The following is a 21,805-nucleotide window of genomic DNA, read 5'->3' as shown; positions in this document are numbered from 1 at the left end:
TCTGAGTATCTACTCAGAATAAAAGTCCAAGTCCTTACTGTGGTTTGCAAACTTCTGCCTGATCTGCCCTTTTCATTATGTCTGTGACCTTACCTCCTATTATAAGTTCACAATCCTTTATTTGTAAGTTTTGGAGCCAGAAAGGTAATACAGTTAGTAATATACCCATTGAGGCCTGGAGCGGTATTTGGTACTGAAAGACAGTATCATTTCTGCAGGGAACCATTGATACTCACATGGAGCAAAAGATAAAGACCAAATAGCCACAGCCACAAGTAGTTCAGAACAGGGTTTGTTACTAGATGAATTTTGTTTCCTATCTTAGAAAAACTTGTGTGTTGGGAGTTTTTAGGATTTTAGAGTTGCACATAAGGGATTATGGATTTCTACTTGTCATCTTCTCCATTGGCATTTTTGTTGTTTCTCAAATGTTCCAGGCATTTTCTCCTGCTTAGGGCATTTTGTTCTTGATGTTTGCTCTCTCTGGAATGCTATTTCACCAGGTACTCTCAGCTTACATCCTCATGTTCATTTAAATCTTCAGTCAGATGTCAACTCAGTTTCCAGGCTGAGCTTCCTATCCTACTCCTTGTGTGGTTTTTCTCAGTAATACTTATCATCATCTGACATGGACTGTAGTTTAGGTTTTATTTTTTTCTTGTTTATTCTATTCTCCCTACTGTAATGTAGACCCTTTGAGGCTACATTGGTCTTTGTTCACTGCTTATCTCCAGTGTCTAGAACAGTACGAATCAAGTATAGATGTTTCATAAATCTGTTTTGTATGACCGACTTTTACCTTTTGGGGCCCTCTGGATCTAAATAATTTGAATTTATTTAATTGTAGCATTTTCTTTTTGTACCTGTGACCTCTATTATTTAAGTTATTACTATATATAGAAAGTATGTCATTACTTAGTTTTATCTTGCAGATTCTTGTAAAGGTACCTATAGGTATAGTTTAATAAGTTTGACTTATTTTACAGCATGTGTTACATACTTGGGTAAAGTTTTAAACAATAGTACTGGTAGCATAAAAGGATATGAGTTTAAGAAACCCTTTTCCCCTCATTTCTGCCATTTCTTAAAGAGTTACTCTTTAGAGTTACTACTTTAAGAGCTATTTAAAGAGTTACTACACTGGAAGAATTAATACATTTTGTGCTTTTATTCAGCGCATCTTGTGGTAAAAGGAGTTTACTCAGGCAATGAATTATGTCAGATTAGGAATAGGTCTTGACTGATTTACAGGTATGCAGTATTGATGGAAAAAGGATCCCTACTTAGAATAGTTTCTCTGGAGTGAGTTTAACTGCCTTTATTAAAATGTTTCTATTTCTTGTAACAATTTCCTAATTGTATAGTTTATAGGCAAGCAATAAACAGCAAGATGTTTGAGGTGGATATGAAAATTGCTGCAATGCATGTAAAAAGAAAGCAACTCCATCAACTACTACCTAATCATGTGCTTCAGAAAAAGAAAAAGGTAAATTTAGAAAGTACTTACAAAAGCATTACTAACATAATGTTTTATGCATCTGGACTATCATTATTTCAGAATTTAGGCTCAGTTAATAAGTCATATTTGAAATAGATGACAGCTTTTTAAGAATCTGTTTCATGGGTTTCATGGAGCAGTTTCATTATGTGAAATCTGACTCTAATCAGTTTTCTTGCACACAGTTGCTTTAGATTTTAGAAGGATTAGTAGTGATGCTTCATATCCTTACTTTGTATATACCCATATTCTCTTTAAGCACTTTTTATTCTTATTCATTAAAAAATCCCACATCAGTATTTAATTTTCTTTCCTTTAAAAAGTAAACTCAATTAAATTACTAAGGAAATATGTGGGTCAAGTAAATTATGTGAGACTTTTAAAAAATGAAAATCGCTTTTTTGGATGAATGTGAGAAATATAACATGTATATTATTTAAAAACCAAAAGTTGCTGAGTATAAAGGAGGTCATGAACAGAGGTCACTGAGTTAATATTTTGCATTACATTTTTCTAGTGTTAGTGCTTCTTTTGAATAACTTAGAGCTATTTTTTCCTTATTTGAACTTTAGTGAGCATATTGGAATTTTAGTGCACAGATACAAATTACATTTTTCTTTAGGTGATTTCAAAAATAGATGGTTTATTCTTATAATGGAATACTTCACAGTATGTAGCAGTGAAAATAAATGAACTACAACTGCATATACTAATATGTTGAATAAAAAAGCACACGCATGTGTGTCTCACTTGATACTTCCATATAAAGATTACAAGTTTAAAAACTTAAAAAACAATGTATTTAGGAGAGAATATGAAATAAAAGTATATATTACAGAATGATAACCACTGCATTCAGGAAAATGGCTGGTTGTCTGGGATTGTGGTTGGGAGGAAAGGAATGAAATTAATACACAGAAGACTTTAATTTTATAATGTTTTGTTTCTTAAAACAGAATATATTGTAATACAAAAGCATTGAAGTTAATTAAAGGCAAGGACTCTGGAGTGGACTGCCTTGTTCAAATTCAGGCTCTACTGTTTCCTGCCTGTGAAATTTGAGCAAGTTACATGGCAAACATCTTGTTCTTGATTTGTCTCATCTCTAAAATTGTGGCAGTATTTTTACCTATTTTATTAGGTATTTCATGAGGATTAAATGAGCCAATACATGTAAAGGGTGGTTTAGACTAGCTCCTGGCATATAATAAATGCTCATATTGGCTTTTGTTATCACATAACATCATTATTATTCACAACTTGGGGATAGGTAGATAAATGAGGAGGGGTGTAAAATCAGTTTTTAAGGCTTAAACGTGATGTTATTTTAAAAATGTTTTATTCTTAACCTAATGGTTTACTAAAAATTTAGTTAACTAGATAAAAATTGACAAACATGTACTATTCTCAGTGTACTATTTATACACAGACTGTTCAGTGCATGTTAACATATTTATTGTAAAATTTTCCATCAAACAGTTTTATTTTAAAACTAAAGTATCTCAGCTAGAGATTAGCCTCAGGAAAACAAACCTAAAATATCAAGTTAAACATTTGCTTTCTAATTGTCCTTTAGCATTGTATTATTAAGGGGTTAAATCAATTGTACTTAAATGTAAATTTATCACATACAAAAAATATAAACACTTTGGACTCAGGAATGGTGGCTCAAGCTTGTAATCCCAGTGACTTGTGAGGCTGAGGTAGGAGGATCTTTTGAGGCTGGGAGTTCAAGACCATCCTGGGCAACACAGCAAGACTCCGTCTCTAAAAAAAAATTTTAATTAGCCGGGTATGGTGGCATGCGTCTTACAGTCCTAGCTACTCGAGAGGCTGAGGTGGGAAGATCACGTGTGCCCAGTAGTTCAAGGCTGCGGTGAACTTATGATTGTGTCATTGCACTTCAGTCTGAGTGACAGAACGAGACTCTGTCTCTTACAAAATAATAATTTTTTTAAAACAGTATATAAAGATTTTATGTTTTCAGAAGTGAAAGTAGATTATGTTCTTTAGAACTTTGCTATTAATATTTAATTCATAATCAAATAGCTATTAACAGCTATTTATAAACAGATAATTAGATTTCTCAGAATCCTATATTCAGATTTCCTTTTTAAGTTCTATTTCCATGACAGTACTGATATTTGGAACCATCCTATGTAAATTTTAAGTAAATTTGAATATAAGATGTTTTATTATTTCTTAAGGTATTATTTCTTTAAATATAGTCATCTAGAATATAAAGAGAATCATTAATGATTGGAAATTTGTTTTTTAGTCCAAAAATTCTATCAGATGAAGTAACTATAATTTCACAGCAAACCTACTTTTAACATTTTATTTATACACAGACTGTTCAGTGCATGTTACCACATACAGATTTTTAAAAGGTTTTTGATGAAACTTGCTATTTTGTGACCTGCCTTTTTTTGTATTAACATATCGTGACCATCTATCCAAATTATATTTTTAGTGGCTGTTTAATATCTCTTTATCTAGCTACAGTATGATTACATCTACCCTGTATTTGAGATCATTTAGAGTATTTCTAAGTTTGCATTAGTAAAATAGCACTTTCTTGCCTAGTAAGTAACAAGTGTCTAGGAGTCAAGATCTATGAATGTTTTGTTTGGACTCTTATAAATAGCTTCCTTTTATTAACTGCTATTTGCATAACACTGTACCAGTCCTTTTTATATTTAATGTTCCAGCAACCCATGGGTATTGTCTTTTAATAGCAGAAACTGAGGAGTTAAGAACCTTGCCCTGGGTCATGTAGTATGAACTGTGAATTGGACCTAAGTCTGACTGCAAAGTATGTGTGTATGTTTCTTTCTGTAGTATGTTCTTTGTTTTATTTCTTTTATTAAAAATTATGATAGAATATTTATGACTCTTTGGCTTTGAGGTCTCTTGCTACCAAACTTGATCTGGATATAGAAGCAAACAAAGCAAAGTAGCTTAATGCTGTTTTGTGTTTAGACTAACCAGTTAAACTTTCACAATTTATCCCCAACGGTGGCCTGTTAACTCACAGCTGTTTGGTCACTTAGGGAGGCAGGTAACTGTAGAACTCAATATAATTTACTTACTGAATAAATCCTCATATCTAGGGGAGAGTAAGATTGGTAGCATTGTTGAATAGTAAGAGATACTCATTTATAATATTAGGTACTTTTATTTCACAACTGACTTCATAAGCAAATGGCGTTACTCTCTCTTCCTCTCCTTTCCACCATATCTCACCTTCCCCATTTGATCAATTTTCATTCATGTACATAAGTGATATGTCTAGTGCTAAATCAAAGATAAGAATATTTTGTTATTTGGGGAACTAGAAAGCACAGAATGCAGGCACATATATAAGGAATGTGTTTTTGTCAACAGTATAAATTATTGTCATTAAAATGTTTGTATAGGTAAGTGAACCCAGGCTAAACATTCTGGAAAAAAAAAATGAACCTGAATGTAATGTTACAGTAGCACCAAATAGCAAAAATTTAAACGTTGTTACTAGAAAACAACTTTAATTCCATGAAACCATCCATAGTTTTTGGTTTTTCTGCTTTATTTGTTTTGGAGTGCTTTGATTTTTAAGGAGGACCAACATTAGGATTTGTATATTATGTTTAGTTTTCAGAAAATTATTTCTGCTTTTCTTTTCACAGGATAATTTACAGTATTAAGCGTGCCATTTAAAAAATTATAAATTGCAATTAGAGCACTAAAGTCTCTCGCTTTTGAGAGAGGCTCTTTTTATTGACAAATAGTAAGGAGTGGCAATAAGTTTAAAGTTTAAAAAATTTTATGTTTATTGTAGGATAATTAGAAATCTATATGTAAACAGAATCACTTCTAGACCCACTTTACAGAGAGTCATTGTAGTACCATGTTTATTGTTGAGACATTTTTTTCTTGTATGTGTATATATTTAGAGTTCTCTGATTGGAGATTCTTTTGTTTTATATTATAGTGTTTTTAATTTGTGTTGTATCTTATGGTCAGTAGATACATTTAATACAGCATTTCTTTCTCCTTTTTTCTCCCACATAAGAACTATATTTAATGTTGAGGCCTTCTTAGAAGAAAGTACTTGACTCCCAAATTGTTGCCTTTTAGAATCAGCATGGCACGTCTAACTTTCGTAGATTTAGTGATTTGTGCTTTTCAGTAAAAACCATATATGTTAAGTAAAAGGTTTCCATGTTTCAGCATCTGGATGAAGTAAAGATACATTCAGTAAAATGTTTCATTGTTTGCAGCATTCAACAGAAGGTGTCAAATTGACAGCTCTCAATGACAGCAGCCTTGACTTGTCTATGGACAGTGATAACAGCATGTCTGTGCCTTCACCTACTAGTGCTACGAAGACCAGTCCATTGAACAGTTCTGGCAGCTCTCAGGGGTAAGGAAAAAGAGGAAAACAGAAATGGAGTGGCTGTTTGCTGAATCAATCAGATACATTCTTATTTTGCTATTAAAGTCATCTATTTAGAATGTTATTTTCATTCCATCTACTAATTTTTTTTAATAGCAATTTAATTCCTAGTTTTGGGGATAGTACTCTTTGGTTTTGTCTTGTCATACTTAACATTTTATTTTTGACACTGATAATGTCTTCAGTCAGATGTGAATGAATGTTAGCGCATAACCCCTCCAAGTTCATGTGTTTAGATGGCTACTGCTACAGTGCACTGTATGGTGTGCTAATGAGAACAGACAAAAGGAACAAAACCACCTTTCTGTCCTAGAGCTGCTTATAGCTTTGTAACAAGGGAATGTATCTACGATAGTTAGGGAAACCTGTTTTAGAGCTAGGTATCTCTCTTAACATTCACAGCAGGTAAAAATTTAAAAATTTATTATTATTTTAAGAGATGGGGCCGGGCGCGGTGGCTCAAGCCTGTAATCCCAGCACTTTGGGAGGCCGAGACGGGCGGATCACGAGGTCAGCAGATCGAGACCATCCTGGCTAACCCAGTGAAACCCCGTCTCTACTAAAAAACAAAAAACTAGCCGGGTGAGGTGGCGGGCGCCTGTAGTCCCAGCTACTCGGGAGGCTGAGGCAGGAGAATGGCGTAAACCCGGGAGGCGGAGCTTGCAGTGAGCCGAGATCCAGCCACTGCACTCCAGCCTGGGCAACAGAGCGAGACTCCGTCTCAAAAAAAAAAAAAATAAAAAAAAAAATAAGAGATGGGGCCTGGCTGTTTTGTTTAGGCTGGCCTTGAGCTCCTGGATTCAAGCGATTCTCCTACTTCAACCTCCTGAGTAGTTGAGACTAGAGGCGCATGCCACTGCCTTGGGTATGAAGCAGTGAAAAATTTTCAGCCAGGTGCAGTGACTCACACCTGTAATCCCAACACTTTGGGAGGTTGAGGTGGTAGGATCACTTGAGGCCAGGAGTTCAACACCAGCCTGGGCAACATAGTGAGACTCCCATCTCTAGAAAAAAGTAAAAATTAGCCAGGTTTGGTGGTGTGCACCTGTAGTCCTGGCCACTAAGGAGGCTGAGGTCGGAGGATTGCTTGAACCTGCAAGGTTGAGACTACAGTGACCTGTGGTCCCACCACTGCACCCCAGCCTGGGCAACCAGAGTGAGACCCTGTCTTTAAAAAAAATAAAAATAAAATAAAATAAAAGTAATAAATATATATATATTTATGTGTGTATGTTTATATATGTGTGTAATATATATATAAATATACACATATAAAAATATACATATATAATATATATATATAAAATATACACACATATATAAATATATAAAAATATATACAAATATATATTATATATAAATATACACATATAAAATATATATATATAAAATATATATACACACACACATATACACACACACATGCACACATTTTGTTTGTTTTTGTTTTGTTTTGTTTTTTGTTTTGAGATGGAGTCTCACTCTGTCACCCAGGCTGGAGTGCAATGGTACGATCTCGGCTCACTGCAACCTTCGCCTCCCAGGTTCGAGCGATTCTCCTGCCTTAGACTCCCGAGTAGCTGGGATTACCGTCACCTGCCATCATGCCCGGCTAATTGTATTTTTGTGGAGATGGGGTTTCACCGTGTTGGCAAGGCTGGTCTTGAATTCCTGACCTCAGGTGATCTACCCACCCTGGCCTCCCAAAGTGCTGGGATTACAGGCGTGAGCCACCACGACTGGCCTATATTACAATTTTTAAAAGGCAGTTTTAGAAGTCTGTTTGTCAGTTAACGTATAACCGATGGCAGAAGTGCAAGCTGGGGAGGATTCCCTGGATGAGTGTGAAATAGAAAATGCTGAAGTCTCGTGGATGTCTTTTCTTTCTTTTGGACTTGGTGTGTGTGATATGTTTTTAGGCAAATCATGCATAGTTCAAAGACTTTAGGCCTGAATATGTCCTGTAAGTGTTAATCATTTTAAAAGTTTTTTTTTTTTTTGGTTTTTTTTAAGTGAAGAAGCTGACTAATAAGAATTTTGGGATGTGTAAAAGCCTTTGTGTCCTTTTGAGTTTGTGCACGAATATAAAACGTGTACAACTGTACTAAATTTCACAAATTTAGTTTTGAAATTTAGTTTCTTGAAGTAATACTAACTTCTGTAAATAAAACTTCTGGGTTTTTAGAATACAGTTGTATATTTGTTCAACAAGCATTGAGTGTTTATTATATACTAGGCACCTTGCTAGCCATTTCAGGCTTTCCTCCTGCATGTGTGGTTGTTCTCTGGCCAACTGTCCTTTTCTTTTTATTCATTTAATATTTGTGCCCTTGAGGGCTCTCTCATTGTTCTTTTGTCTGTTTATCCCATCTTGATATTGTCCCTGAGTGGTAACACCTTCTCTGTTGACTACATTTACATTCATGTGCCAGTGATATCCATAGCTTTAGTAAGCTGACTGCTCTGTGGTTCCACGTGGATGTCATGTAGGTACCAAAAATAACAAGTCTTCCAAGTGTTGCCTACCTCCTTATGGCGTCATCATTCACCAGTTTCAGAGTGTGGGTGGTAGCTCTGAGAGAGAGAGAGAGAGAGAGAGAGAGAGAGGAACCAGAGGGACTTTTCTGCTTTTGTTTTTCTTTTAGGAGATAATAAAAACTTGAGTTTATTTAAATGCTAATGTGTAGAATTTACTTGAGACAGGAAAGTTGGTTGGGAGAGTAAAGGAGTGATGATTTGAGTTTCTTGAGATGACAGGAGATCTTATTAAAAGAATTAAAAACCAAAAAAAAGATGACAGGAGTTAGTGAGATTTAGAACATAGATTGGGCTTTTTTATATAATAAGGAAAGAATAGGGGTTAATTATAGAAATAGGTGTGTCTCTTTAATATTTATACTTAGAATTTGGGGTAATATTTGGTTACCCCAAAGCTAGTGGCTTTTGGTTGTTAAGTAGGAAGGTCATTTGAGATTGACATGAGAAGGAGAAAATGGGAGAGAAACTTCAGGGGAGTAAAGAGGGTTTAAAATAAGTTATTTTTAAAGTTAAATATTGAAATACTTCCTTGTCACTTAAAAGTCTTTGTTTAACTGAGCCACTGGATGGGCTTTTAGGGTTTTACAAAACCCTTATACTTTGTGTACAGAAGTTTATTTCTGTTTTCTGTTTCTCAGAACATTTTCTCATTCATAACTTTTTTTTTTTTTAATAATATAGGTTTTTTTTTTCTTGTAGAGACGAGGGCTCACTGTGTTGCCCGGGCTAGTTTCAAACTTGAACTCAAGCAATCTTCCCGCCTCGTTTCCCAGAGTGCTAGGATTACAGGCATGAGCCACCATGCCTGGCCTCTTATTAATAAATAATTTTTGTTCAAAAAAATCCTTCAGTTAAGTCTCTTAGCCAAAATCAGTTAAGAATAGATCTTTTAGAACCACTCTGGCGATATAGTAGCCAGCCGCCATATGTGACAATTTAAATTTAATTAAAATTAAATAGTCTCTCACTGGTCATATTTTAAGTGCAGAGTAGCTATGTTTTAATAGTGGCTACCATATCCAGTAGCACAGATACAGAACATTCTGTCATCTCAGGAAGTAACATTAGACAGTGCTGCTTTGGAAGGTTTGTGTACTTTTTACTGTTGTTATACTTTATCCAATAAAGTCAGTTGCTAAAGTGTATGTATAGGAAGTAAAATCAGAGAATCATTTACTTTACAAAATAACTTCTGTGCATGTTATAGATCATTGTATTTTATTTTTATTTATTTTTCTACTTTTAAATTTTGAGACAATTTTTAATTTTTTTTTTTTTTTTTTTTTTTTTTTTTAGCAGAAACAGTCCTGCTCCAGCTGTAACAGCAGCATCTGTGACCAACATACAGGCTACTGAAGTTTCTGTGCCACAAGTAAATTCCAGTGAAAGCTCAGGGGGTAAGGAGATTGGGTTTGTCAGGTTTGAGAATTCTTACATTATATTTGGTTTAACCTTCATTTTGAAAAGCGGGTTTGTTAAGTAGTTGAAATTCAATTTTTTAAATGCCAGTTTATTTTTTGCATGTAAAGTTATTCATGAAATCAAATTCAGAGAAACAAAAACTTACAACTTGATACTGATGTGGTTAATTTGTATATGCTCATATATTTACTCCTTAGGTACATCGAGTGAAAGCATTCCTCAAACTGCCACACAACCAGCCATTTCTCCACCACCAAAGCCTACGGTCTCCAGAGTTGTTTCTTCAACACGTCTGGTAAACCCACCACCTAGATCTTCAGGAAATGCAGCAACTTCAGGAAATGCAGCAACAAAAATACCTACTCCTATAGTAGGAGTCAAGAGGACATCCTCACCTCATAAAGAAGAGAGTCCCAAGAAAACCAAAACAGAAGAGGTATATATATAAAAAACATATTAGTTAGCCATGGCAACACCAGCTGCCTATTTTTAAATCCATTGGAAGAAAACTTTATGAACCAAAATAGAGAAGGACCAAGGAACAAAGCTTTTAGAAAATCATAGGTGTGTCTGTAGTGTTTTAGTGCCATAGTTTCTCTTCACCTTTCCCATTCTTCTCAGTAACTACCTCTGCCATAAAGCTATGCCCTCTCATTTAAACTTCTTTAGTGCGTGTAGTTAGCAGGTATTGTCTACAACAGAATTTAACATGGAATTATATGTATTCTTAACTTATTATTCTCTAATGACTGTCTTTTTTTGCACTGATTTTTTGATGGTCCTTTGGACAGTTTTTTGCTTCTATGATCCAAATGGAGTTTTGAAGTTTCTCTCCTGTACTTGGTATTATAGGACCATCGAATACTAGAGGTTCTCAGGGAATTCTTATTGAATGATAAACAAGTACACACAGCCACATTAGTTTTTGAACCCTAAATGGTTAGTTCCCTAACCCTTAAAGAAACTTTCTAGCATCATTTGCTTTTTTTTTTTTTTTTTTTAAAAACTCCTGGGCACAGACTCCTGCCTCCCAGGTAGCTAGACCCACAGGTGCATGTCACCATGCCCAGCTTAGTTTTTTGTTTTTTATTTTGAGACAAACAAAAAAGAGCCCAACCTGGGCTCTTTTGCCCAGGTTGGAGTGCAGCAGAGCAATCTCAGCTGACTGCAACCTCTGCCTCCCAGACTCAAGCAATCCTCCCACCTCAGCCTCCCAAGTAGCTGGGACTACAGGTGCGCACCACCATGCGTGCCTAATTTAAAAAAAGACTTTTTTTTTTTGTAAAGACAGAGTCTTGCTATGTTATCCAGGCTTATCTCCAGCTCCTGGGCTCAAGCAATCCTCTTGTCTTCATCTCCCAAAGTGTTGAGGTCACAGGAACCACTATGTTTTGTGAGCTTGTATTAACTTTTTATACTAGCTGGTTTACAATTGTTACAGTCTTAGTTTTGGGAAAACCATTAAAAGTGTACATTGATTTGGTATGAGTCTTAAAATAGAGGTAGTCTTGTTACACAATTTTATTTCTCCCTCGAGTCACTTTCATGTTGTTTTCCAATCAATGAGGCATTCGCTATTTCCCCAGAGGTGACAGTCTAAAAGCACCAATTTCATTGTGATTTTTTTTTTAAGCTAAGAATGTATTTAGTAATTTACTTATTACAACAAAATTTCTTTAGAGTGGAAAAAAACCCTCTAGATTGCTCATGGATTCTATTATGTTTTGATTAAGAATGGTGAAAATTATTTTATTATTTAGCTTATTCTCTGAAGACTTCAGTTTTTTTTTTTTTTTGAAATAGCTGCTATTAACTAAAAGTAATCTGATGAATTTTGTCACTCTTAAGATGGTAAATGAGAATGAAAAATGAGTATTGTGTAGTACTTTAAATCCCCCCAGATTACTTATGATGCCTAATACAATGTAAATGCCGTTTAAGTTATTGTTATGACGTATTTTTTAATTTGTGTCATTTTTATTGTTGTATTATTTTTTATTTTTCCAAGTATTTTTGATCCATGGTTGGTTGAATTCGCAGATGCAGAATCCACAGATATGAAGGGCCCACTGTAAATCATCGTAACTTAGAAGATGTGTTCTGAAAACTCATCTGTGTCTGTGTAATTATCTCTTAAGGCAGTGATTTTCATTGTTGGTTTTGCAACAGAATTAGTTTTTGGGTTTTCTTTGGTTATTGTTTTTCAATAAAGATTTTAGGGCTTTCTCCAGACGAACTGAATCAGAGATCTTCTAGAAGTTAGGCCTGGAGATCTTATTAAGAGCCCCACTGCCACATGATTGTGTTGTGCAGCAGCTTAAGAATATGCTAAATTTTTGTGTCAGTTACACATTCAGACTACTGATAACCAGTTTGAAGTTGTCAGGGCATTTCAGAATTCAGATTTCTTTTGACATTAGTAAAGTGTATTTAAGTATAATTCTATGCATTTAACATTGGGTTTTTTTTTTTTTAATGTTAAAAATGGCACCCTAAGAGTTCTAAATAAGTTTGTACCAGTGCGGTATTTTGCAATTTATTTGCACTTACCTTGGTAGAATAACACTTGTGTTTCTTGTCTGGTTTAGAAAAGCAATAAGAATATAGAATTTTTAAACTTAAGTATGGAAAATTAAAAATACATATAGAAGAATCATTTTATGTACCTGTGTACCCATCACACAGCTTCTGTTATAATTAACTCTCAGCCAATCTTTGTATTCTTAATTCTTTCAGCCTTTTTCGTTTTCTCTTGCGATTGAATTACTTAACAGCAAAATCTGGACATGTTTAATTAGAATCTTAAAAATCATATCTAAGAATGAAAGCATTAAGAGTAAAATTAGCCTACTCACAAAAATTAACAATTTATTAATATCATCAAACATCTAGTCAGTGCTCAAATGTCCCGATTGTTTCATTGGTTGTTTTAAAAATAGGCTGTTTGTTCAAATCCGGAAATCGAAAAAGATCCCTGTGTTGCAATTGTTTGATATCTGTAAGTGTCCTTTAAAATACAGATTCCCTCCTCCATCCCTCCCCACTTTTTCCTGTAATTTTTTTTTTTTTGGTATATATTTTCTCAGTCTGAATTTTGCTTATGGCATTTCTATGGAGTTGATTAATAGAAACATAGCATTTTAAGAAGATAAGGGATATTAGGTTATTCCATGGGCTAATCTCATTTCCTACCAGAAGAACTTGCTGTTCAGTGGCTTTTCCAGTTACAGATCTAGTTACAGTTAGAGGCAGGATTAGAACCCAGGCCTAAATCTCATAGTGCTTTAGTCAAAGAAATTTGCTGTAGTAGAAATAATCCTCAATTTGAAGCCCTTCTAAATTGGGTCTTTTATTATCTGCTAATGAGTACTTGGTATTAGAAATTTTAGCAAACCAGAAATAAATACTGGCCTCACTCAGTAATGCACTAAATGTATATAGATAGGAGAGTTTTAGATACTCTGAGGTAGTTTAGTTCTGCTTAATGGTCATCATATCCTAAGGTTTTTCAAATAAATATAAATGGTAATGTGAAATAAAAATGGAAAATGTTTACTCTGTTTCCTGGATTATATAGCTAAATTAACCTCTCTCTCTCTCTCTCTCTCTCTCTCTCTCTATCTATATATATATATATATATATATACACACACATATATATATATAAAAAAAACTTTTTGTATGGAAAATTTCAAACATGTCATAAGTATAACGAACTGTCATGTTTGCATCACCTAGCTTCAACAGTTAACAACTCACAGCCAGCCTTGTTTTATCTACGTACCCACATCACTTCCTTCCCCATTGTTTTGAAGCAAACCCCAGGCATAACCAAAAATATTTCTTTGTATATCTAAAAATAAGGACTTTTTTTTTTTTTTTTTTTTTTTTTTTTTTTGAGACGGAGTCTCGCTCTGTCACCCAGGCTGGAGTGCAGTGGCCGGATCTCAGCTCACTGCAAGCTCCGCCTCCCGGGTTTACGCCATTCTCCGGCCTCAGCCTCCCGAGTAGCTGGGACTACAGGCGCCCGCCACCTCGCCCGGCTAGTTTTTTGTACTTTTTAGTAGAGACGGGGTTTCACCGTGTTAGCCAGGATGGTCTCCATCTCTTGACCTCGTGATCCGCCCGTCTCGGCCTCCCAAAGTGCTGGGATTACAGGCTTGAGCCACCACGCCCGGCCAAAATAAGGACTTCTATAAAATATAAGTACAGTATATTTATCACACAAATATTGATAATCCATAGTTTTACATATCAGTATTCAGATTTGGCCAATTGTGACACATTACTATTTTTAAAGTTTGCATATTTGCAGGGTACAAATAAAGTCCTTATTGGAATTGACTGGTACTGTATTAAATCTCTTCTAAGCTGTAAGTTAGCCTGTGGTTTTTCTATGCCTGTTTTAAGAGTCACATTTAAAATTAAATTTTAATTCTGCTGAGAAAATAGTGTCAAAATAGTTCTTAAGACCCAAGCAAGGCGTTTCTCGAGTCTTGTGTTCTGTAGGATGTTAGTAGGTTGTACCAGGAACAAGGATTCTCTGGTTAACTAGGCTTGGGAAGATTAAAGTGGTGTTCTTTCTTGGTAGAATTGATTAGAACCTTCTGTGTGCCACTCTATGTGAGGCTTCCAGAATGGGGGTGATAACTATGCCAAATTCCTAAAGTTGTTTGATCAGGATCTCTTTTTTTTTTCTTTTCCTTACAAAATATATTTCTATGAACTCTTAGTGGTTTTGGAAACGTACTTTAGGTGGTAATCTGCAGTAACAGTTTTCCTGATGCTTTTTAAAATTTTATTAGCTTCTGAAGCCAAATTTAATTTGATAAAAACATTTTAAAAGAAGAACCAGTTATCTATTTTAAGGCTATAGTTGATCTTACAGGTTTAATTATTTTGTAGTTTTAAAAAAGTTTATAAAGTAAAGCATTGATTGGCAAATAATCTAAATTTTTCATTTTAGAGAATAAAGCTTTTTTTTTTAAAAACAGGATGAAACAAGTGAAGATGCTAACTGTCTTGCTTTGAGTGGACATGATAAAACAGAAGCAAAGGTATACTAATTTAGCCTTTAGAATACATACACAATTGAGAGTTCAGAAGATGTAATAGAAATGTCTCTAAAATATTGTATTTTGTGCTATAGGTTTTAGATTTTTTTAGTGTTGTTTGTGGAGAAGTATTTGTTCATTTTTACTGTTAATTATGTAATGCTGAACACTGAAGGGAATGTAGTGATGAGTGTAACACATTCTGTGCCTTTAAAGGAGCTTATAATTAAGTAGAGAAGATAAGTCATGAATGTAATTAATTACATTATCAAAGAAAATCAAAGTAATTGAGGGCTGGGGGCCAAGGGGCAAGAGGAGTAAGATGTTATTTCTGACTGCAGAAATAGCAGTAAATGTCTTCACTGAAGAAAGAAGTAGCATTTGAAGTGGCCTCGAAGGATACATAGGATTTTTGACAGTCCAGGCTGAGATCATGATCTCTCTCTGTTGGGTTGAGAATATGGTATGATTACAGAAGCAGTTTTTGGCATAAGGTTTTGGCTAGAACCTGGGGTGCATGGGGCTTGAACGAGGTGTAGGGGTGGAAGAAATTTTTTTTTCCCAAAATGTAAAAGACTCATTTTTTCCCCTAGAATTTGAAATATATTGAAGGCTTTTAACTTTCTTTTGTTGTGGAAAAATTAGAAATTCTCCCCCTTCTCCCAAATTCTCCAGATTTCTCTGATGGATATTTTAACAAATACTCTCTTAGGTTTTGTGCGTGCCCTCATAATGCCCTTGTTTTATAATTTCAATGTACTTTGTAAACCAAGAAAAAAATGTTTGTGTCATTACGTAATCTACAAAATTATTAATGGCTTCACAGAATGCCGTCTTAAGGCTGTGATTATTTTTATCCAGCCAATTTCCTATCCATAGCAATTATTTCCATTTAAAAAAGCAAGCTGTGCTTTCCTACTGTAATACTGGTTACAGCTAAATATCATATCTGCCATTCATTCATGTTTATTTACTTAGCATAAATCAATGGAAGAAGAATTATTGAGGAAAATAGTATGCTTAAAGTTTGGTATACATCACCAAGTTGTCCTCTAGGAAGCCTGCATGTCTTCCATTCCTACTTCTTACATCTTATTTACGTTTTTTAATTTCATAGGAGAAAGCAGTTTCATTTTTTTGGTATAGTTTCATTCAAATTGAAGTTTTCATATTTTTATTTTCTTTTTTAAATTGTTTTTTTTTTTGAGATGGAGTCTTGCGCTGTTGCCCAGGCTGGAATGCAGTGGCATGTTCTTGGCTCACTGCAACCTCTGCCTCCCGGGTTCAAGCGATTCTCCTGCCTCAGCCTCCCAAGTAGCTGGGATTACTGGCATGCACCACCACGCCTGGCTGATTTTGTATTTTTAGTAGAGACGGGGTTTTACCATGTTGGCCAGTCTGCTCTTGAACTCCTGACCTCCTCATCTGCCCACCTCGGCCTCCCAAAGTGCTGGGATTACAGGTGTGAGTCACCAGGTCTGACCTATATTTTTATTTTTATATGTTTGTGTATATATTATTTTCTTTTGTGTACTGCTTTTAAAAAGTTTAGAGTAATGGTATGACATACTTTACCCTGTGTTTTCTGATGAGTAGAACCAGTGCACTGATTACTGAGGAGGGGTGAAGAGACCATAAGGAGGGAGAAATCTTTTTAAGACATATTTTCTACTTTTAATTAAAGGTGTGGGGTTGTTTTATTTAGTAGTATTGAATAAGTTTTTTGTTTTTTTGTTTTTTTGTTTTCTCCCTCAAAGCTAAGAATTTTCCTTGGGTTTATGCTCTGTTATTGTCTGGGCAACATTTCATGATGTGCCTATGTGTGTTTTTAATTATCATTTGCTTAAAATGTCCCAAGTTGGAGCTGGTTGGAAAGTCATGAGCTATTTTGACCCATGCCTTATAAGATTTAAGTAGGCAAATAGAAATTTATTAATATCTGAAATGGTGAAATAACCTACAGCATCTACACACTAGGTGTTTTTGTAATGTAGTCACATCTTTCTCTTGATCCCTCCTGTCTTCCAGTTTGTCTTCTTTATTAGCCACCAAACCCAGTTATGTTCTTTTATTCTTTTTTAAGTCTCTTTTCCCCCTTCCCCATCCTCTTTGTCTCACAGGAACAACTTGATACAGAGACAAGTACAACTCAATCAGAAACTATTCAGACAGCGGCTTCTCTGTTGGCCTCTCAGGTACTAAGTGCAAAAAGCAAGGAGAATTTTGTAAATGTCCTGAAGATTAGTGTGGTATATTGAATTAAAGTGAGAGTTCATAGAAGACTATTAAAATTAATCTTTGTGAAAGTAATTACTTGCTAGCCTATAAACGTATTTATTGTAGTTTTAAGGCAGGGCCCTGGATTTGACGGAACCGTTCTCTGGGACTGTTTCAATGTTAACTCATCCCCTTATATTAATATATTATTTGATACTGCAAATCATTTAAATTTTCACTAGTCACTTATACAGGTTTCATATGTAAGTTTTATTTGTAGGTCAAAGAGTGAAATTCAAACTAGGAATGAACTAAAAAACATTCTTCATGTATTTCTTTTGTAAAGGCTAATTTATTTTTATTTTAAAAATGTATTTCTGCCTTATTTTTCCACTACTGATTTCAGTTAGTTATTAATATAGCCCATAGCTCTTCAGAATTACTTTTTCATTTGTCCTAGCAATTCTACTTGTGACAGACCCTCACATACGGAATCTCACAGTAGGCATCTGGAATCTTTTTTCATTGATTTGTTTGTGAACCTTCATTTTGTTAAATAATTTTCTTCTTGAATCCTTTCACATGAATGAACCCTAACGTCTAGCTCAAACTCTGACACAAAGTAGATATATTCTTTAATAGATGATAAAACTGGTTAATCTCTACAAAGTAACTGAGATAACAACTGCTGCTGTACTGATACTATGATGATATTTTGCTGCTTTGCAGCTCAGAGTTATTTTAACGTGATCATTTAAAAATGTGCTTTTGCTAGATGTTAACTTTTATAGTCTCTAAAGATATATAAATATTATGTTTAGTTTCCAGAATACCTTTTCCATAATCTAATAAAACTTTAGGGGGAGTAACTAACATCAGGAAGCATGTTTAATATTGATACGTGGACAAACTTGTTTATCATTCGTAAACTGTCCTGTGATTGCATGTGTTTGGTTTGCCACATACTCTCTAGGGACTTATTTTCATAGTTTTGTCTTACTGAATTTATCCCTGTAGTAATTAGTACCCATGGGTATTTACCTTTCAGATATTTTTATGAGTGAGTAGAATTTTCTTTCTAATGAAAGGATTCATAGAGCCATAGAGAGAAAAATCACCCAGTTATGTAAGAAGAATGATTATGTTGATTTAAAAAAAAATACATTCCTATGTTTGGTAATGTTAGGTATGTACTTATTTCTGGGGAGGTGATAATATTGTGGCTATACCTAATAAAGAATTCTTACTGTTTTGAGATAAATCTGGAAATATTTATAAATGAAATGATAGGATCGCTAGGATTTGCTTCAGAATAACACAAGGTGAATTGAAAGTGGGAGGACGGTGGCTTAGATTTGACAATTGATGAAGCTGGGTAATGAATACATGGGGATCCATTATACAGTGCTCTCTACTTTTGTGTATGTTTGGAATTTTCCATAATAAAACTTTAAAAGATCCATCTCTGTATTTTTTTTAGTGTTAAAGAAAGCTTGTGATTTAATCTAATTAATATGAAAATAATCTATCTAAAATGTAGGATGATTAAATTATTGCTCAGCTGTATAGATTTAATTGTATAATTTACAGTGTCAGAAAATAAATTTACTGCTGCTGCTTTGTATAAAATGAACTTTAAGTATTCTCCCACTTGGGGGTGCTCCAATACTAGTTAATATTACCGCTATTAGTGTGGTAATAAGTGAATACGGTTTAGCAGTAACTTAAGCATTATGTGATAGGTGATTCTTAGAGGAACAATTTAAAAAACTATTTGAAATTACTTAGGAGTTTTTAAAATATTGTTAAAATATACCTATTTGAAAATTCCTTTGTTGAACACATTATTTGTTAAATAATGTGATAGTCATATTTACATTCCATTTTGACAACATTATAGAGTTTTTAAATTTGTAATGCTTTTCTCATAAGGTTTCTTAAATACATCTCATTGTTAAATTATGGTGCTTTGAACAATGTTGTGTTCTTTGCTTTCATTCTCAGAAAACATCCAGTACAGACCTTTCTGATATCCCTGCTCTCCCTGCAAATCCTATTCCTGTTATCAAGAATTCAATAAAACTGAGATTGAATCGGTAAAAACAACCTCAGGGGTCCATAAACAATATCTGCCAACTCAACCTGTTGTCTTCAAATGCTAAAAAAGGAGAATGGAGGGTACAAGACTAGACATGACTGAAATGGATTTGGGGTTTTTGGTGACCTCCCTTACTGGGCTAATCAGCACTTGATCGGAAGTCCAGGTTAGTATGTGAAGCCAGGAGTACTATTATTATTGTGTTAGCAACAGTTGCATTAACTATTTCAAAAATTACTGCCTTTAAAAAAACAACCTCAAGCTATATTTGTATTCATAATTGACATCTGGATTGGGTTTATGTTTGATGCATTGTTTGGAAAATTTGCAATACAAACTGGCATAAGAATTACTTATTCTGATGATGCACTTTTATGTATTTTTCATTAGAAAGTAGAACTAATTTTAGAGTTTCAGCTTGATGGATTTTCAGTTTTTCCTGAAGAATTTTCTTTACCTTTAGTCTTCAAATTGGATACCGTTGTGCAGTGGTGTACTGTTATACTTCAGAGAAAGGGTAAGAGTACATCTAGTTCAGTTCCTGTGAGGTAGCTGTAACCCTTAAAAATGAAACGTCAACTCTAGGGTACATTTGACATTGAAAGAATAGTTAGGAAATAACTTGGTTTTGATAGGGTCATGATTAAGAAATGATATATTGGTTTTATTTATGGAATTGTTTTATAGTGCATACAAATCAGCGATCAGCCAGCAAATATTTTTCTTTGAGCTTATGAAAGCTCTGTATTCTTTTGCCTTCAATCTGTTGTCTTCAAAACAAACAAACTAAACAAAAAGCTTCTTGCACCTTCCCCTTCCTTTTTCTTTTTGCTTGTATGCACAAGGTAGGACTTATTTTGTAAGAAACAAAATGCCAGTATTTTCTTAAGCCATGATGTGAAACCAATGACCCTGTGACCACATGGCACAGAACACTAAATTTTGGTCCCATGGCTGAAACTTGAGGGTGACTAAAAGTAATGCCTGTGAAACATGGTATCTGTCTGGGATGGCCATTTGATCTCTAAGAGGAATTTTGTACACTCCACAGAACTCCTATCTATAGTAAAATTGATTTTCAGTTTTAAATGTGGGCAAAAAGTCATTTTCTCCAAGATTTTAAAACTAATTCTTATTTTTAAATGGTTTACCAAAATTTGTCAGTACATTTTACATGTAGAAGCATTTTAAAAATCATTTCTAGCAAGCACTTGACATCTAGTCAGCTCTCTACTCCTTCTTTATTTTGTTTTTTTCAAAAGATTAAGAGCTCTTTTCTTTGAATAAAATAATTTCTCATAATTAAGCAGTAGAAGATCTATCTTTACAAAGTATGAGGGATGCCAGATGTTGATAAACTTACTCTTTCTTAATCTGGACAAAGTAAACTTAACAGATTTTTCTGATGAGCATGTTTTATGAATCCTCCATTGTGCTCCATTCTATCACATGTGCATTTTTCATGTTAAACTGCAATTACTTAATCTCTTCCCCTATCCTTCTAAATTAATTTTCTGAAGTTGGAGTGTAGTCTTTTCCCCCTTAGGCTATGCATTAATCGAAGCTTTCTTTTCACCATGACTTTATAATGTCTAGTAAACAATATTTCTACTTCCCACATCTTTGCTTTACACAGTCACCTTGCCCTTCCTTCCACCACCGAAGAAAAAAGCTGGTCATACTAACAGGTGAAGTGTACAAGGTGTCTGTGTGTTTTGTGTAGCTTCAGAGTTAGATTGAAATTACCAGGCACAGATTTAGTCTTGTCATTTTGTTTACACATTGGGGAAAACAATTCAGTTTATTAAACGTTTCATGTAACTGCACCCAAGTTTTGCCAAGCTGGAAACTTGGACCTTTTCTGTGTAGTGACTTTTTAATTATAGTTTTCATAACCTGGAGATCAGACTGTTGCTTTCGCATGATGTATGTAGTGTCTCATGACTGGAGTTTGCTTTGTTTTATAGTATCTGTACTCCTTGTATTTTTCAAGAGCTATTTTGTAAACAGATGATGTATTTCTCCATTGAAAACACAATAAAAAAAAACAGCACAATCTCACAGTTGCCTGATTTATTTTGACTACTCCTTTTTTTCAGTAATTTAATTGGTTCTGTCATAAGTTTATAGTGTGATTCTAAGTGAAGATTTGCAAAAGAATTTGGTTACATTAGAAAAGATTTGTTTCTGGTTAACTTAAGCCATTGGCAGCAGCCTTGTATTTATAGCTCAGATAATAATTAGGTGTTTGTTTTTCATATAATTGATCTTTAGGGAAGAAAACATTAATATAGTTACTATTAATTCAATTTTAGCTGTTCTGTCCTCTAAAGTATTCTGTGTCTGTAGACACCATACTTATCTGTATATTTATTCTATGCCTGTAGACAGTGTACTGTCCTTTTCAAAGCATTTAGCACTTTAATGTCAGCAGGTGGCACTGTTGTTTTTCAGTGAATTTAGAATTACAGACAACAACCAACCAGGATTCCATTTCTTATTTTACTAAATGCAAATCAGATATTGCTTTTCTTAATCCC

At 34.3% G+C, this 21,805-nt stretch overlaps 1 protein-coding gene across 7 annotated transcripts in view; it reads left to right on the top strand.

The window, feature by feature from the left end:
* The window catches only part of PAPOLA (poly(A) polymerase alpha), a 64,819-nt gene extending 43,493 nt beyond the window's left edge, over window positions 1-21,326 (top strand). Inside the window, exons 16-22 of one of the 7 annotated variants that reach the window (XR_007727589.1) lie at window positions 1,365-1,486; window positions 5,761-5,903; window positions 9,771-9,871; window positions 10,094-10,332; window positions 11,937-12,018; window positions 14,891-14,953; window positions 17,071-17,145. Coding sequence is in view for 6 of the 7 variants with exons in the window: in XM_050799053.1 (XP_050655010.1) it covers window positions 1,365-1,486; window positions 5,761-5,903; window positions 9,771-9,871; window positions 10,094-10,332; window positions 14,891-14,953; window positions 17,071-17,145; window positions 19,172-19,267 (839 nt within the window). In the remaining variant the exon portion in view is untranslated. Of the gene's footprint in view, window positions 1-1,364; window positions 1,487-5,760; window positions 5,904-9,770; window positions 9,872-10,093; window positions 10,333-11,936; window positions 12,019-14,890; window positions 14,954-17,070; window positions 17,146-19,171 lie in introns of those variants that run through there. The other 6 variants (XM_050799054.1, XM_050799053.1, XM_050799056.1 and 3 more) reach the window with 6 other exon arrangements.
* Window positions 21,327-21,805: the final 479 nt, after the last annotated feature.

The sequence above is a fragment of the Macaca thibetana genome, chromosome 7, assembly GCF_024542745.1.
Source record: "Macaca thibetana thibetana isolate TM-01 chromosome 7, ASM2454274v1, whole genome shotgun sequence".
Lineage (NCBI taxonomy): Eukaryota > Metazoa > Chordata > Mammalia > Primates > Cercopithecidae > Macaca > Macaca thibetana.
The sequence above is the reverse complement of the archived record's forward strand: the minus strand, read 5'-3'. Positions and strand labels throughout refer to the sequence as shown.